This window comes from Hylobates moloch, unplaced genomic scaffold (assembly GCF_009828535.3).
Source record: "Hylobates moloch isolate HMO894 unplaced genomic scaffold, HMol_V3 SCAFFOLD_11, whole genome shotgun sequence".
Lineage (NCBI taxonomy): Eukaryota > Metazoa > Chordata > Mammalia > Primates > Hylobatidae > Hylobates > Hylobates moloch.
The window spans coordinates 84,656,503-84,674,936 of NW_026652286.1; the positions used below are offsets into that span (position 1 = coordinate 84,656,503).

Consider the following 18,434-nt stretch of genomic DNA (forward strand, 5'->3'; position numbering starts at 1 on the left):
TCATGAAGTCTTTGTCCATGTCTATGTCTTGAATAGTATTGCCTAGGTTTTCTTCTAGGGTTTTTATGGTTTGAGGTCTTACATTTAAGTCTTTAATCCATCTTCAGCAGCCAGGCGCGGTGGCTCACGCCTGTAATCCCAGCACTTTGGGAGGCCGAGGCGGGCGGATCATGAGGTCAGGAGATCGAGACCATCCTGGCTAACACAGTGAAACCCCGTCTCTACTAAAAATACAAAAAATTAGCCGGGCGAGGTGGCGGGTGCCTGTAGTCCCAGCTACTCAGGAGGCTGAGGCAGGAGAATGGCGTGAACCCCCGGGGGGCGGAGCCTGCAGTGAGCAGAGATCGCGCCACTGCACTCCAGCCTGGGCAACAGTGAGACTCTGTCTCAAAAAAAAAAAAAAAAAAAATCCATCTTCAGTTATTTTTTGTATAAGGTGTGAGGAAGGGGTCCAGTTTCAGTTTTCTACATATGGCTGGCCAGTTTTCCCAACACTGTTTATTAAATAGGGAATCCTTTCCCCATTGCTTGTTGTTGTCAGGTTTGTCAAAAATCAGATGGTTGTAAATGTGTGGCATTATGTCTGAGGCCTCTGTTCTGTTCCATTGGTCTGTATATCTGTTTTGGTACCAGTACCATGCTGTTTTGGTTACTGTAGCCTTGTAGTATAGTTTGAAGTCAGGTAGCATGGTGCCTCCAGCTTTGTTCTTTTTGCTTAGGATTGTCTTGGCTATATGGGCCCTTTTTTGGTCCCATGTGAAATTTAAAGTAGTTTTTTTCTAATCCTGTGAAGAAAGTCAATGGTTGCTTGATGAGGATAGCATGAATTTATAAATTATTTTGGGCAGTATGTCCATTTTCACGATATTGATTCTTCCTATGCATGAGCATGGAATGTTTTTCCATTTGTTTTTGTGTCCTCTCTCATTTCCTTGAGCAGTGGTTCGTAGTTCTCCTTGAAGAGGTCCTTCACATCCCTTGTAAGTTGTATTCCTAGGTATTCTGTTCTCTTTGTAGCAATTGTGAATGGGAGTTCACTCACAATTTGGCTCTCTGTTGGTCTGTTATTGGCGTTTAGGAATGCTTGTGATTTTTGCACACTGATTTTGTATCCTGAGACTTTGCTGAAGTTGCTTATCGGCTTAAGGAGATTTTGGACTGAGATGATGGGGTTTTCTAACTATACAGTTGTGTCATCTACAAACAGACGATTTGAATTCCTCTTTTTCTATTTGAATACTCTTCATTTCTTTCTCTTGCCTGATTGCCCTGGCCAGAACTTCCAATACTGTGTTGAATAGGAGTGGTGAGAGAGAGCATCCTTGTTGTGTGCCAGTTTTTTTACTGAACTCCTCCGGTTCACCCATTCTGTGCCCACCCTCGATACTGGGACTACAGGCCCCCCAAACCTCCCGGCTAATTTTTGGTTTCACCGTGGTCTCGATCTCCTGACCTCGTGATCCGCCCGCCTCGGCCTCCCAAAGTGCTGGGATTACAAGCATGAGCCACCGCGCCCGACCGTGTGCCAGTTTTTGAGACTGAGTCTCACTCTGTTGCCCAGACTAGGGTACGGTGGCGTGATCTTGGCTCACTGCAACCTCCGCCTTCCAGGTTCAAGCAATTCTTGTCCCTTGGCCTCCCGAGTAGCTGGGATTACAGGGATAAGCCACCATGCCTGGCTAATTTTTGTATTTTTAGTAGGGACAGGATTTCACCATGTTGGCCAGGCTGGTCTCGAACTCCTGACCTCAAATGATCCACCCACCTCGGCCTCCCAAAGTGCTGGGATTACAGCCATGAGCCCCCATACCTGGCCTATTTCGAGGTTCTTAATTCCATTCCATTAATCTCTGTATACCCTTAATGACAGTACCACAGTCTTGATTACTTTAGCTTTGTAATAAGTTGTAAAATCAGGAAATGTGAGTCGTCTTTATTTTTTTCCTCAATATTTTTATTTTTTTTATTTTTTATTTTTTTTATAGACAGAGTCTTGCTCTGTCGCCCAGGCTAGAGTGCAGTGGCGTGATCTTGGCTCACTGCCAGCTCCGCCTCCCAGGTTCACGCCATTCTCCTGCCTCAGACTCCCAAGTAGCTGGGACTCCAGGTGCCCACCACCACGCCCGGCTAATTTTTTGTATTTTTAATAGAGATGGGGTTTCACTGTGTTAGCCAGAGTCAAGATTGTTTTGTCTGAGTCCCTTGCAATTCTAAGTGAATTTTAGGATTAGCTTATAAATTTCTGCATTGAAGCCAGTTGACATTTCGATAAGGATTGATTGGATGTATCTGCTGATCAGTTTGGCAAGTGTTGCCATCCGAAGAATATAGTCTTTTCATCCATGAACATGTAGATACCCTTGTATTTAGTTAGGTGTTCTTCAGTCTCTTTCAACAATTTTTTAATAGTTTTTCAGAGTGTAAGTTTTGCACTCTAAATTTGCATTTGTTAAACTTATTCCTAGGTATTTTATTCTTTTTGATACTACTGTAAGTGGAATTGTTTTCTAAATTTCATTTTCAGATTGTTCATTGCTACTATATAAAGGTATGATTTTTTTTTTTTTTTAAGACTAGTCAGGTATACTAGTGAGAAGGGGGGAAAGAGTAGAAAAGGAGTTAGATTTATAGCGGACTCTGAGCAATCAGTTGAGATAACAATTGATTTTTCTATATTGATCTTTTTTTTGTATACCTGCTGAAATGGGATCTATATTGACCTTGTATCCTGCAAACTTGCTGAAGTCATTTATTAGTTCTTACAGTTTTTTAGTGTATTTCTTAGGATTTTCTGTAAACAAGATAATGTTATTTGCAAATAGAGATAATTTTAGTTTTTCCATTTTGACCTGTATGCCTTTTATTTCCTTTCTTGCCTAATTGCTTTGGCTGGCAGCACCTCTAGGCAATGTTGAATAGATGTAGCAGAAGTGAACATCTTGTCTTATTCTTGATCTTTGGGAGAATAAGTCTTTGATCATTAAATAGTTGTGAGGTTTCCCTAGATCAGGTTGAGCAAGTTCCCTCCTGTTCCTAGTTAGTAAGAGTGTTTTGATCATGAAAAGGGGTATTGAATTTTATCAAATGCTCTTTCTGTGTCTGTTGAGATGGTTATGTGCTTTTTGTCCTGTATTCTATTAGGAAATTATTACATTAATTGATTTTCAGATGTTAATGGAAATTTGCATTCTTGGGATAAATCACATTTGATCGTGGTGAATGGTCCTTTTTATATATTGCTGGATTTTATTTGCTAGCGTTTTGTTGAAGATTTTTACATCTATATTCATAACAGATTAGTGTGTAGTTTGTTTTTTTTTTTTTTCTTCTAATGTCGTCTTTGGTTTTGGTATCAGGCTAATACCGGTCTTATAGAATGTGTGGGGAAGTGTTTCTTGCTCTTCTTTGATTTTTCCTTGAAAGAATTTGCAAGGAATTGATATTAATTCTTCTTTAATGTTTGGTAGAATACTGATGAAGCCATTTGGGTCTAAGCTTTTCTACATGGATAGTTTTTAAATTACCAGTTAAATCTCTTTGTGAGTTATAGGTCTATTCAGAGTTTTCGTTTCTCCTTGGTTCAATTTTGGTAGCTTGTGTCTGTATGGTTGTTCATAGTATTCCCTATAATTCTTTTTACTTCTGTAAGGTAGATAGTAATGTCCCCTATTTTACTCCTAATTTTAGAAATTCTGGTCTTCTCTCCTCTTCTTGGTCAGTCTAACTAAACATTTATCTTGTGGTTGTCATTTGGTTGATCTTTTCAAAGAACCAAATTTTGTTATTGTTGAGATGAATGAAAATGATGACATAATGTACTGGAACTTATGGGATATGCTAAAGCAGTGCTTAGCAGAAAACAGCTGTAAGAGTCTGCATTTAAAAAGATGAAAGAATCAATGTTTGGTTTCATTTCTTTCTTTCCACCTCAGGGTATTTGTGTATTCTCTTTCTCCTCCTCCTTTTCTCAAGATTATACAGTTTTACTCTTTGGTGAGAAAATTTAGAAACTACAGTTGTCCAGGGAGGGAGAGCATTAGGAAAAATAGCTAATGCATGTGAGGCCTAATACCTAGGTGATGAGTTGACAGGTGCAACAAACCAACATGGCACATGTTTACCTATATAATAAACCTGTACATTCTGCACATGTACCCTGAAACTTAAAATTAAAATTAAAATTTAAAAAAAAGAAACTACAGTTGTTCTTGTCTTTCCAGATTTTAGAAGGGAGAAGCAAAATTTCTGTCAATGACTTCATCATAAAAGCTTCAGCTTTGGCATGTTTAAAAGTTCCTGAAGCAAATTCTTCTTGGATGGACACAGTTATAAGACAGTAAGTATAACTGGGGAATATATATATCCATCGGTAGTTTTCTTGCATTATTTAATGTGTAAGTAGGAGTTGAGGGGATAAGGAGAAATGGAATACAGAGAGGCAGATGACTACATAGGTCAAACAACTTGAAAACAACACAAAAATGTTTATGAGTTACTGCTTTTTACTTTTTTTTCTTACTGGCTGCAATTTTCAACCTTGTTTTTGTTGTTGTTGTTGTTGTTGTTTATTTATTTTTTAAAAGAGATAGGGTCTTGCTCTGTTGTCCAGGCTGGTCTTGAACTCTTGGGCTCAGGCAATTCTACAGCCTCGGCCTCCCAAAGTTCTGGGATTTCAGGTGTGAGCCACTGTGCCCAGCCTGCGATATTGCTGGATTTAGCTCGTAAAGGGTATAGATTCTTTGTATGAGTTCAGCAAAGGGAGATTAGTGAACAAATATGTGTAATTAAGTTGATAATGACTGTCACAAAGCAGGGTTAAACAGATGATTTTCATTCACCCATGAGTTCTCCTGAACTTTAGGGGCAAAATTAAAACTAGTAATTGTTAATAATACGATGGTATAGAGTAGTATGGTACTCAGTGTGTCTCTTTTATCTCATTTAATTCTCATGACCACCTTATGATTTAAGTGCTTTCACTTCCATTTCTAGATGAAGAAACTGAGACTCAGTGAGTTAAGTAACTTGCCCTGAGTTAGTAAGTTAGTGTTGGGACTGTGATTAGAACCAAGCTTCTGACTCGTAAGCCTATTCGTTTTCTACTGTGTAGATGCTTTTATGTTACTCTTATTCTGAAAGGAAAAAAACAAACTTTTTTCCCTTGTACTCTGCTGTCACACAGTTACAGCACCACTTCTGTGACCAGATGTGTAGAGGCAGGGGTGGGGAGGGTTTCCGCACACACCAACCAAGCAATTAATTCTGCAGTGAATTCCTCTAATTCAATTCAATTCAATTCAATTCTGGTGCTGTCTACCTGTAGATAGTGTCAGATCCCAAAGATTGAGGGCTCAGTCCTACAAGACTGCCCTCACTTCAGATGCCAGTCAAAAGTGTAGGCCACTCATACTTGTACCTGACTGGCTACAAACTGGTTGCTGTGACCTCTTCTTTGGGTTTGATTAACTTGCTAGGACAATTCACAGAACTTGGGGAAACACTTTATGTTTATTATAAAGGATATTACAAAGGATACGGATGAACACCAGATGAAGAGATGGCTAGGGCGAGGTATGAGGTGGGGTGGTGCAGAGCTTCCATGTCCTCTCTGGGCATACCACCCTTCCAGCACTTCCACAGTTCAGCAACCGGAAGCTTATTAAATCTTGTTGAAGAGTCTTGATAGAGGGGGCTGGGAAGAAAAAGGAAAGGAAAAAAAAAGTCTTCGTAGAGCTTGATCTTCAGGATCTCCAGCCTACATCTCCCTCCCCTTTCCGTTAGGTCAGTGGGTAGAGCTAAAAGTTCCGACTCTCTAATCCTCTAGTCATTTGGACCCTTCTAGTGACTGGCCCCATCCCGAGGTTACTTAGGGATCCCACCCTAAGTATCCATCATGGAGCTTATTATATAAGGGGCTCATTATAAATAACAAAAGATACTCGTATCACTCAGGAAATTCTGGTTTTAGGGGCTCTATGACAGGAACTGGCCATGGGGACAAAGACCAAGTATATATTATACCACACTTACTAATATTTATTAGTATTTTAGGGCTGGGCTCACACCTGTTATCTCAGCACTTTGAGAGGCCGAGGCAGGTGGATCACTTGAGGTCAGGAGTTCGAGACCAGCCTGGCCAACATGGTGAAACCCCATCTCTACTAAAAATACAAAAGTTAGCTGGGCGTGGTGGTGCACGCCTGTAATCTCAGCTACTTGGGAAGCTGAGGCAGGAAGAATTGCTTGAACCCAGGAGGCGGAGGTTGCAGTGAGCCGAGATTGTGCCATTGCAGTCCAGTCTGGGTGATGAGAGCAAAACTCCATCCCCCAAAAATTTTTTTTCTAATAAATATTAAATTTAGGTTGGAATACTGCTCCATGGCTTAGAGTGACTTTTTTTAACCCTTAATCTGAGGTCAGTTCCCAGGAGGCAAACACAACTGTTTGGTTTGTTTGTTTGTTTGTTTTTTGTTTGTTTTTTTTTTTTTGAGACGGAGTCTCGCTCTGTTGCCCAGGCTGGAGTGCAGTGGCGCAATCTCGGCTCACTGCAAGCTCCGCCTCCCGGGTTCACGCCATTCTCCTGCCTCAGCCTCTCCATGTAGCTGGGACTACAGGCGCCCGCCACCACGCCCGGCTAATTTTTTTTTTGTATCTTTAGTAGAGACGGGGTTTCACCATGGTCTCGATCTCCTGACCTCGTGATCCGCCCGCCTCGGCCTCCCAAAGTGCTGGGATTACAAGCGTGAGCCACCGCGCCCGGCCTGTTTTTTGTTTTTGAGACAGAGTCTCTCTCTATCGCCTAGGCTAGAGTGCAGTGGCATGATCTTGGCTCACTTCAACCTCCGCCTCCCGGGTTCAAGCAATTCTCCTACCTCAGCCTCCTGAGTAGCTGGGATTACAGGCATGGGCCACCACTCCCAGGTAATTTTTTTGTAGTTTTAGTAGATAAGGGGTTTCACCATATTGGCCAGACTGGTCTTGAACTCCTGACCTTGTGATCCGCCCACTTTGGCCTCCCAAAGTGCTGGGATCACAGGCGTGAGCTACCACGCCCGGCCCTTAAACACAACTTTTAAACTATTGTTTCTTCTGGTATTTTATTTACCTGCAGATTTCCAAATAACATTTTTCTGTTGCCTTTTATGAGTTTTTCGTTTATTTTACTTGACTGACTCCCCGTTAAAGAACATTAATATTTAGCTTTAGCTCCAGTCTTGGGACTAGAGAGAAAAAAAAAGGTAGGTTTGTTATGCTCTTCCTACATACACACACATAACACCATCCTCCCAAATTTATTATACCACAGATTTGGATTAAATCTATATTTGGGGCTGTGCATGGTGGCTCCCACCTGTAATCCCAGCACTTTGGGAGGCCAAGGCAGGTGGATTGCCTGAGGTTAGGAGTTTGAGATCAGCCTGGCCAACATGGTGAAACCCTGTCTCTGCTAAAAATACAAAAAAAAAAAAAAAATTAGCCAGGTATGGTGGTGCGTGCCTGCGGTCTGAGCTAATCAGGAGGCTGAGGCAGGAGAATTGTTTGAACCTGGGAGGCGGAGGGTGCAGTGAGCTGGTATTGCGTGCACCACTGCACTCTAGCCTGAGCAACAGAGCGAGTCTGCGTTTCAAAAAATAATAAATAAATATAAATCTATATTTGGTTAATTTTTTTAGAGTGTGTGTGTCCGTTGTTAATATTTGTATGCCTGTGAAAATGATTGTGTATGACTAGGACGTATGATACCATGAATGCTAACCTAATTGATTTTAATAATTACTTTAGGGAAGGCTAGTTTTCTATGTATATGTGAATTCTTTCTGAAACTCTACAAGTGAGGAGAGGAGATTCAGAAACCATTTAACCATTTCTCAGTCTCATCAAACCTTGGTTCTAACTTTTCCTTGGTCGTTCTTCTCTTGGGGAACATCTGGGCATCTAATATTCTTTATAAACTGTATAGTTTTCTAGGGCTGCCATTATTAATGACCACAGAGTTGATGGATTAAAACAAATTTATTCTCTCACAGTTCGGGAAACAAGTCTGAAATCAGGGTTTCAGCAGGGACAATGAGTTCCCTCCAAAGACTATAGAGAAGAATCCTTCCTTGCCTTTTCCAGTTCTGGTGGCTCTAGGCATTTAGTGGTTTGTGATTGCATAACTCCAGTCTCTTCTTCCATCTTTACATGGCGTTCTCCTCTGTGTCTGTATTTTCTCTTCTCTTAAGAGGACAGTTGGGGCCGGGCGCGGTGGCTCATGCTTGTAATCCCAGCACCTTGGGAGGCCGAGGTGGGCGGATCACGAGGTCAGGAGATCGAGACCACGGTGAAACCCCGTCTCTACTAAAAATACAAAAAAAAATTAGCCAGCCGTGGTGGCGGGCGCCTGTAGTCCCAGCTACTTGGAGAGGCTGAGGCAGGAGAATGGCGTGAACCCAGGAGGCGGAGCTTGCAGTGAGCCGAGATCGCGCCACTGCACTCCAGCCTGGGCGACAGAGCAAGACTCCGTCTCAAAAAAAAAAAAAAAAAGAGGACAGTTGGTATTGGATTTAGGGCCACTCAGATAATACAGGATGATCTTATCTCAGGATCCTAATTATACCTTCAGAGACCTTTTTCCAAATAAGGTCACATTGATAGGTTCCAGGGTTTAGGACAAAGATTTATCTTTTGGAGGGCCACCATTCATTCCACTAAACAGACTTTAGTCTTCCTGTTTTCAGCATTATTCATATTACTGACTCATGGAGAGTTTTCTGGAGCCTGGCAGAAATGGCTTGCTTAAGGCATTGACAGTCTTCCGTTAATTCAGTCAAGGCCTATTTTTTTTTTGGAGACAGAGTCTCGCTCTGTCGCCCAGGCTGGAGTGCAGTGGCGCAATCTTGGCTCACTGCAACCTCCGCCTCCTGGGTTCATGCCATTCTCCTGCCTCAGCCTCCTGAGTAGCTGGGACTACAGGTGTGCACCACCACGCCCGTCTAATTTTTTTGTATTTTTAGTAGAGATGGGGTTTCACCATGTTAGCCAGGATGGTCTTGATTTCCTGACCTCGTGATCCGCCTGCCTTGGCCTCCCAAAGTGCTGGGATTACAGGCGTGAGCCACCACGCCCGGCCAAGGCCTGTATTCAACTATTGCTCCTCTCTAAACTCCTCTTCTTGTGCCATTCTGAGTTAGCCACTGTTACTGAACATACCTTTCAGTTCTCTCCTTCTAGGATGCTGTTTGGGCTTTCCCGTTCCTTGCTTTTACATGCATTCTTTTTCCGTGCTGTGACCACCATGATGATCGTCACAGCAGCAAACATTCAAGGAATTTGTATTCCTTAAATATAAATACAGGATACTTAAAATCTAGAGGCAGGAATCTTTTTAAAATATTCCTTTAATTCCCCTCTGTGCCAGCATATAGATACCTTTTTTTTTTTTTTTTTTTTTTTTTTTGAGGTGGAGTCTCGTTCTGTTGCCAGGCTGGAGTGCAGTGGTGCTATCTTGGCTCATTGCATCCTCCGCCTCCTGAGTAGGTTCAAGTGATTCTCCCGCCTCAGCCTCCCGAGTAGCTGGGACCACAGGCACACGCCACCACACCCAGCTGATTTTTGTATTTTTGGTAGAGATGGAGTTTCACCATGTTGGCCAGGCTGGTCTCAATCTCTTGACCTCGTGATCTGCCTGCCTCGGCCTCCCAAAGTGCTGGGATTACAGCATGAGCCACCATGCCTGGCCGCATGTAGACACTTTTTAACACTTTAATTTGCCATTTTACATATCATAAAATGTACCTGCTCTAAGTGTATAATTTCTTGATTTTTGTTAAAGGTACAGAATTACGCAGTTTTACCACAATCTAATTTTAGAAATTTCCATCACCCCCCCCAAAAGATCACTCATGCTCATTTATAGTAAATTCTTATTTTCACCTTCAGCCCTTGGGCAATCTGTTCTAGTGCTTGAGTCTGTAGATTTGTATTTTCTAGACCTTTTATAGAAATGGAATTATAAAATATGTGGTCTTGTGCATCTGCTTTCTTTCACTTAATGAAATGTTTTTGAGACTCATCTATGTTGTAGCATGTATCTGTAGTTTATTCTTTTTTATTGCTGAATAGTGTTTAATCATATCAGTATACCTCTTTATCACTCACCAGTTGATTAACATTTGTTTTCCAGTTTTTTGCTATTATGAATGATGCTACTATGAGTATTTACATACAATTATTTGCGTGGACATATATTTTTATTTCTCTTCAGTAGATTCCTAGGAATGGAGTCATAGGGTAAAATTATGTTTAATTTTTAGAGAAACTTCTACATTATTTTTCAAAGTGGTTGCACCATTTTACCTTCCCACCAATAGTGGATAAATGTTCCAGTTTCTCTGTGTCCTCATCAATATTTGTTACTGTGTGGATGTGAAGTGAGAGCCATCTACTTGTGAGAATATCTCGCTTTATTGCACTTTGATTTATTGTGCTTTTCTATAAATTGAAGGCTTGTGGCAACCCTCTGTCAAGCAAGTTGATGGCAACATTTTTCCAACAGCATGTGCTCACTTCCTGTCTCTGTGTCACATTTTGGCAATTCCTAGAGTATTTCAAATTTTATTATTATATCTGTTATGGTGACCTGTGATCAAGGATCTTTGATGTTACCATTGTAATTGTTTCAATGCCCCATGAACCATGCCCATATAAGATGGCAAACTTCATTGATAAATTTTGCATGTGTTCTGACTGGTTGATAGAATTGATAGAATTATCAACTAGCTATTCCTCTGTCTCTCTCCCTCTCCTTGGGCCTCCCTATTCCCTGAGACACAATAAAACTGAAATCAGGCCAATTAGTAACTGTACAATGGCCTCTGAGTGTTTGAGTGAAAGGAAGACTTTCATGTCTCTTACTTTAAATCAAAAGCTAGAAATGATTAAGCTCAATGAGTAAGGCATGTCAAAAGCCAAGATAGGTTGAAAGCTAGGCCTCTTGTGCCAAACAGCCAACTTGTGAATACAGAGAAAAAGTTCTTGAAGGAAATGAAAAGTACTATCCTGGTGAACACATGAATGATAAGAAAGTGCAACAGCCTTGTTGCTGATACGGAGAAAGTTTTGAGTGGTCTAGATAAAAGATTAAACCAGGTACAGCATTCCCTTAAGCCAAAGCTTAATTCAGAGCAAGGCCCTAACTCTCTTCAATTCTTTGAAGGCTGATAGAGGTGAGGAAGCTGCATAACAGAGGTTTGAGGCTAGCAGAGGTTGGTTCATGAGGTTGAAGGAAAGGAGGCCATAATAACATAAAAGTACAGGGTGAAGCAGCAAATTATTCAGAAGATATAGCTAAGATAATTGATATCCCTCATCAGTTGGCAGCCATCAACATCAAGGCAAGATCTACCAGCAAAAAAATTACAATTCACTAAAAGTTCAGGTGATTTTTAGCATATTTTAGCAATAAAGTATTTTAAAATTAAGGTATATACGTTTTTTTTTGTTAGTCGTAATGCTGTTGCACTCTTAGTAGACAACAGTGTAGTGTTAAGCATAACTTTTGTATGTACTAGGAAATCAGAAAATTTGTGTGACTTGCTTTATTGCAATATTATTTTGGTGGTCTAGAACTGAACCTGCAATATCAAGATATTTCTATACTTAGATGAAGGGATTGAGGTTGTCGGTTAATTCTAACCAAACACCATTCATTTACTTGTTCATACACCCATTCAACATTTATTTAACATGTACTGTTTACTGGATTCAGTGGTGAACAATATAGGGAATACTATCCTTACTGTCTCAAAGGGAAGATGATTGAACAAGCAATATTATAATAATTTAATCAAGAAAGCAGTATTTGCTGTGTGATACCTTGGCTAGAGTCCTGTGGTAAGTAATGAGTCATACATGGTGTTTTTATTAGAGCAGTTCCCTGTGTTTGTTTGCAAGTGACAAAATCCTGCTCTAGCCAACTTAGGCAAATTGGGGGATTTGGTACCCATTGATCTTTTTGGAGCTTGTGCCTAGAATGAGCTGGAGTTCTTTGGAGGCAGAGCTGTGCCTTCGTGTGAAGCCTTAACTTTTTCTGGATTGCAGAACACGAGCAGGGGCCCTTACGCAGACCCCAAGGAGACCATGGATAAAATCCATGAATCCATGAGCTTGTGAACTTCAGTTGGGGCAGGGCGGGGAGGGCGGGGATATCACTTTTTTTTTTTTTTACTAACCTCTACTAATATTTAGCATTTCTTCCTTTTATAAATGTAGAGAACAGATCAAATGTTAACAGTACTTGTGTCTGGTGACCAGTAAAAATCAGTTATTTTCATAACCCATTGTGGTTGTATATATCTCAAAATGTTATTTTGTTCATCGCTGCTTCAAAATGATAGCCATTATTAGACCTGCAACAAGATCTTATTATTGAGTGAATACAGAAGCACATTTGTCATAATTTTGCTTTTTGAACTGTTTGATAACTGAATTTCAGTATAGTTTCTCTCTTTTTTGTAGTAATTTGAGTATTTTCAGTGTTAAAAAGGTATTCTGAGATAAGATCCAGATGCATAGGGGCACCTTCTGTAGAAAAGATTGGGACTCCTTACTTGATGACAATAGAAGATCTGATACTGTGTAAAAAAAAAAAAAAAAGATTGGGAACCCTTACTTTTACGTTCTTCTGAGGTACCACCACCCATGTATCCTGAGCACTCCTATTTCTTGCTACAATGCAGTTCTTTCCCTTCACTCTTCTTTCATCTGCTCAAACTACCTGCAGAGACTCAGCTCCAGCCAATGTACTTCCACTCAAAATCCAAGGAGTTCTGATTGGTGGGGGTTTTTTTTCAGCTACATTCATGTGGGTCAAGGCAGATGGCAGGGGATGTTAGATGATATGTGTGAAACCACCCTACTGCTGCTGACACATTTCTCATTCTTTTTTTTTGTTTTCTTGGCGGGCGGTGGGGGCAGGGGCAGGGGCAGGGGCAGCGTTGGGGGACGGAGTCTCGCTCTGCTGCCCAGGCTGGAGTGCAGTGGTGTGATCTCAGCTCACTGCAACCTCTGCCTCCCAGGTTCAAGTGGTTCTCCTGCCTCAGCCTCCTGAGTAGCTGGGACTACAGTTGTGCACCACCATGCCCAGCTAACTTTTGTATTTTTACTAGAGACAGAGATTCGCCATGTTGGCGAATCTGACTTCAAGTGATCCGTCCACCTCAGCCTCCCAAAGTGCTGGGATTACAGGCATAAGCCACTGTTCCCAGCCCTCTCTTTGATTTTTAATAACTACAAGTCAAGGAGAGGGCACAGCAAAATGTAAAAATTAGGATAGACATCATCTTTGGCTGAACAATAACACACATTGGTTCAAAAAATTTTTGAAGTAAATATAAGTATTCTTGCTTAATCTGGCACATAGGCTCTTAATAAACACTATTTTTTATTATATTTATTTTTCTTTTTAAACAGAAATCATGTTGTTGATGTCAGTGTTGCGGTCAGTACTCCCGCAGGACTCATCACACCTATTGTGTTTAATGCACATATAAAAGGACTGGAAACCATTGCTAATGATGTTGTTTCTTTAGCAACCAAAGCAAGAGAGGGTAAACTACAGCCACATGAATTCCAGGTAGGGTATTAATTATTGCTTTCTAATTATGTTATTTTTAAGGTTTGCATAATGCATTTATTGCGTTTTTCACCTTTTGATGCTGCCACGTAATTTTTTTTTTTTTTGAGACGGCGTCTTGCTCTGTCACCCAGGCTGGAGTGCAGTGGCATGATCTCGGCTCACTGCAAGCTCTGCCTCCCGGGTTCACGCCATTCTCTTGCCTCAGCCTCCCGAGTAGCTGGGACTACAGGTGCCCGCCACCACGCCCGGCTAATTTTTTGTATTTTTAGTAGAGACAGGTTTTCACCATGTTGGCCAGCATGGTCTCGATCTCCTGACCTCATGATCCGCCTGCCTCGGCCTCCCAAAGTGCTAGGATTACAGGCGTGAGCCACCGCGCCCAGCGTAATTCTTTTTTTTTGAAACGGAGTCTCACTCTTGTCACCCAGGCTGGAGTGCAATGGCGCAATCTTGGCTCACTGCAACCTCTGCCTCCCAGGTTCAAGCAATTCTCCTGCCTCTGCCTCCTGAGTAGCTGGTATTACAGGCATGCACCTGGCTAATTTTGTGTGTGTGTGTGTGTGTGTGTGTTTTTAGTAGAGTCGGGGTTTCACCATGTTGGCCACGCTGGTTTCAAACTCCTGTCCTCAAATGATCCACCTGCCTCACCCTCTCAAAGTGCTGGGATTACAGGTGTGAGCCACTGTGCCTGGCCTGCCACGTAACTCTTATTGACATACGGTTCTGAAAATAAAGTAAAATTAAATCATATATCCAAAAGAAGACATTGTCTGAAAATAAGACATTTTCCAGCTGACATTTTTGTTCATGTTGTAATGGTTGTATATCTTCAGTAATGTGTATTCCATTCAGGCCTTTCTTAAGACCTTGCTCCTTTTTAGCTTAAGGTCTTTTCACAGAACATTCGTCAGGTTTTCTGATTTATGTTGACAAACAATAAATTTATTTTTAATATTTTTTTCCTCTAGGGTGGCACTTTTACAATCTCCAATTTAGGAATGTTTGGAATTAAGAATTTCTCTGCTATTATTAACCCACCTCAAGCGTGTATTTTGGCAATTGGTGCTTCAGAGGATAAACTGGTCCCTGCAGATAATGAAAAAGGGTAAGTGCCAAAATGGAGGGGAAGTCGTAAGCTAATTTTTATTACATTATACACTTGTCCTGTGGTATCCTCAGGGGATTGGCTCCAGGAACCCCCTCAAATATCATAATCCACAGTGCTCAAGTCCCTGATATGATATGATGTGGTATTTGCATATAACCTACACACATTCTTCTGGATACTTTATTCTTGACCTTATAATAATACAATACCTAAACAGCACTTCATTCACATGGATCCAGTGTAGTGCCCAGTGTGCAGCAAATTCAAGTTGTGCTTACTGGAAATGTGTGGAATTGTTTACTTTCTGGATATTTTGATCCATGGTTGGTTGAATCTATGGATTCGGAACCCATGGATATATGGAGGGTCAACCATACATACCTGTTTTTGAGTATCAGTGTTTTTTTGTTTGTTTGTTTGAGATGGAGTCTCTCTCACTCTGTCACCCAGACGGAAGTGCAGTGGTGCCATCTCGGCTCACTGCAATCTCTGCCTCCCGGGTTCAAACAATTCTCCTGCCTCAGCCTCCCGAGTAGCTGTAGCTGGGATTACAGGCGTGTACTACTACACTTGGCTAATTTTTGTATTTTTAGTAGACATGTTGTTTCACCATGTAGGCCAGGCTGGTCTTGATCCTGACCTCAAATGATCTGCTCACCTCAGTCTTCCAAAGTGCTGGGATTACAGGAATGAGCCACTGTGCCTGGCCAGAGTCTCAGTTTTATATATAGTTATTGGCATGCTATATTGTATCTTCAAATAAAATTATATATATATATAAAATATGAAATTCTTCAAGGCAGAACTTTACTAAATGCAGTTCGTCCTATTTGAGGTGGAAAGCCTTATTTATTCTAGGTAAGGAGTCAGCATGCTTTTTTTTAGTCGTATAGTAAGTATTTTAGGCTTTCTGGGACATATGGCTGCTGTTGTAAATACTCTGCCATTGTAATATGAAGGGAGGCATAAACAAGACAAATGAATTGCAGCAAATCTTTACTTAATAAAAACAGGCAGAGGGCAGGATTTGGCCCATTGCCCACCCATAGTTTAGGTATCTTGTCTGTTTCTTCAAGCTATTAATTTGAGCTAAAAGTATAGGAGACTGGAAGAGTAGATAGGAAATATTACCTGGTTGGGATTATAGGGTAGGAGTGAGCATTTGGGTGGTTACTGGCTGAAATGCAGTCTTTTCTTTCAGAATATCTAAAATGTCTTTATCTTTTTCTAGGTTTGATGTGGCTAGCATGATGTCTGTTACACTCAGTTGTGATCACCGGGTGGTGGATGGAGCAGTTGGAGCCCAGTGGCTTGCTGAGTTTAGAAAGTACCTTGAAAAACCTATCACTATGTTGTTGTAACTAACTCAAGAATTTCTAAACTCTCCCAGGTCACACTGATTCATTCTTATCAAGATATTTATATGTTATTAAACAGGTGGTTCTTTTTATTTTAACCAGTTATTTTTATTATTGAGTCTGTCCAGATAAGTTATTTATAATGGGCATTACTGAATTTTTAAAATGCCGATTACACCCAAATATCGTGCACATTTAATAATCAGACAGCAGATTTTTAGCCCTGTATTCTAATTAGGGGACATGTATGTGGCCTTGCCTAGCCTTTTGGTGATAAGTACTTCCTCTAGGAAATGTACAATAGGTAGAATTGTGGTTCCCTAAAGACAAGTACATAAAGGTAACCTGGATGAAACCTTGAAGTTCTGAAATTTAACTGCCTAAAATGTTCTCCTTAGATGTGAGAGAAAGATAAATCAGGAAAATTAATTATCTTGGGGGAAGGGCTTGAATTGAAGCTTTACTTTAGAATTTAACCCTGGTTTGAAATTTTCCATTACATGATCTTGGTTTATCATCGATGGGAAGGGTAGAAAACTTCAAGGAAAATAAGTGAAATTTTAAAAGTCAGCATTTTCTTAGACTTCTTCAGCTGATTGTTTATTTTTCTATGAATCCCTACACATGGTTGTTCCCCCCCTTGAGATAATCTAAATATAAGCCAGCTACTTGATGTAAATGAGAATTTGTGTGGATATTTATTTAAACAAATGTGTAATTTTGAGTACAGAATTCAACAGTTACCTCCAAAAAAGAAACATTCTTAATATAATTTAACAGAAGTTCTGAAACTAAAATTTTCCAAGATTAACTGGTAGTTCATTGTAAATGAACCTAATGAACAGAATTTATTACTCCACTGTGGAAAATGCTATCAAATAACTAAGGAATATACATGGAATAAGTGTACATATGTAAAATATTGTTACTAGAGTTAAATATGTGCCAAAGTCCATTTATCCCAAGTCCTGTCTGAAAAGGAGGGGTACATTGGTAAACATTTTGGAGTGCTTAAAAATGCCAAAAACAAAATGGTAATTTCTACTTTGATAAAGTAAAAAAGTTAAATGTGTGTAAAAAAGTGTTCTGTGTCCTTCTACTCCAGCATCGTCTCATGTAAAATAAGAAAGCCCTAAAATACTGTTGGAGAGAAAAAATTAACTAGGTTGCTACCTTATTAGCCTAAATACTTTTTTCCATTTTGTTAGATTTTGCCTTTCTTTTGGAAGGAAAGAAGGAGGCGATATTCTGGATTATAAAAATTGGGAACATTATCACAATTCCAGACTTTCTATTTATGTGTTTTAATAAACGTTTGAAATTATTTATGACTACTTAAAATGAATCTGACCACTGCTTCCTTGTATATGTAATATTGGAGTTAGCCCCTGAAATTTGCTTTAAGTGTATCAGTGTTGAATCTGTTTCTAAATATTCATTATTAAGTGGTGCACAAGTGACACTCCATATATTCCACACAGACTTTTACCTTTCTGTATTATTAAGAAAATCATACATTAATCTGATTTTTCAGTAATTAGTAATTTTAGGTTGAAGATTATCCAAAAGAAACAAGCTTATCACAAGGGACCATCATCAATATGATCCAAATCTGGTTCAAACATTCAAAACTTCAAAGATAATTCATCTTTCACTAATGCTTGTGGTTCTGTTGTTCCCCTTGAAAAAAAATAAAAACAGTTGCCTTCTAATAAACATTGTTGAGTTAAAAATTAATCTGAGCTATAATCTAAATCTGGATTCAGTCTCTTACCAGAGCTGAAAGAAAAAAGTTAGAAGTAGTGCTTTTGGTTCATATGTGATTATTTAAAAATTAAAGTATAAATCTTCAATATGTCTGGTTTAATTTTTGATCTGTTGCTAATTATTTTCACATTTAAATTATTTAGATCTAGGGACAGCCATGTATGTATAAGCTCTCAATACAGATACATTTTGAGTTTATATAATTGGTAAAATATGGACTGCATTTAGGAGAATGTAATCTAACATATTTAAGCTCAAAGAGTTCCTGAAGCACCCCGTGTTGGGGTATGGCACTTATTACCAAGATGGAAAGTGTGGTCTGGTTCTGTTAGGTGATTTATTCCCAATTCTGAAGCTTGTGATTGTGAAGTTAGGGTATCCCAAGGCATAGTCTAGAAAGGAGTAAACCAGCACGTTAGAGAGATAGGAGGAATGTTCATCATGTGTAATGCACAAGTCCTGGAATACATGGGGAAATCATCATCACTACTGGTAAGTGATGTAAAATGAAGTCTGTAGAAAAATCTGGTCTCCAAATTTATTTATTTATTTATTTATTTATTTATTTATTTATTTATTTATT

General features: G+C 39.9%; 1 protein-coding gene across 3 annotated transcripts in view; it reads left to right on the forward strand.

Annotated features, from left to right (window-relative positions):
• Positions 1-17,408, forward strand: part of DLAT (dihydrolipoamide S-acetyltransferase) — a 37,972-nt gene extending 20,564 nt beyond the window's left edge. For all 3 annotated transcript variants that reach the window (XM_032167379.2, XM_032167380.2, XM_032167381.2), the window contains exons 11-14: positions 4,221-4,336; positions 13,453-13,615; positions 14,587-14,723; positions 15,958-17,408. In XM_032167379.2, the coding sequence (XP_032023270.1) occupies positions 4,221-4,336; positions 13,453-13,615; positions 14,587-14,723; positions 15,958-16,087 (546 nt within the window). In that variant the 3' untranslated portion in view covers positions 16,088-17,408. The remainder of the gene's footprint in view (positions 1-4,220; positions 4,337-13,452; positions 13,616-14,586; positions 14,724-15,957) is intronic.
• Positions 17,409-18,434: the final 1,026 nt, after the last annotated feature.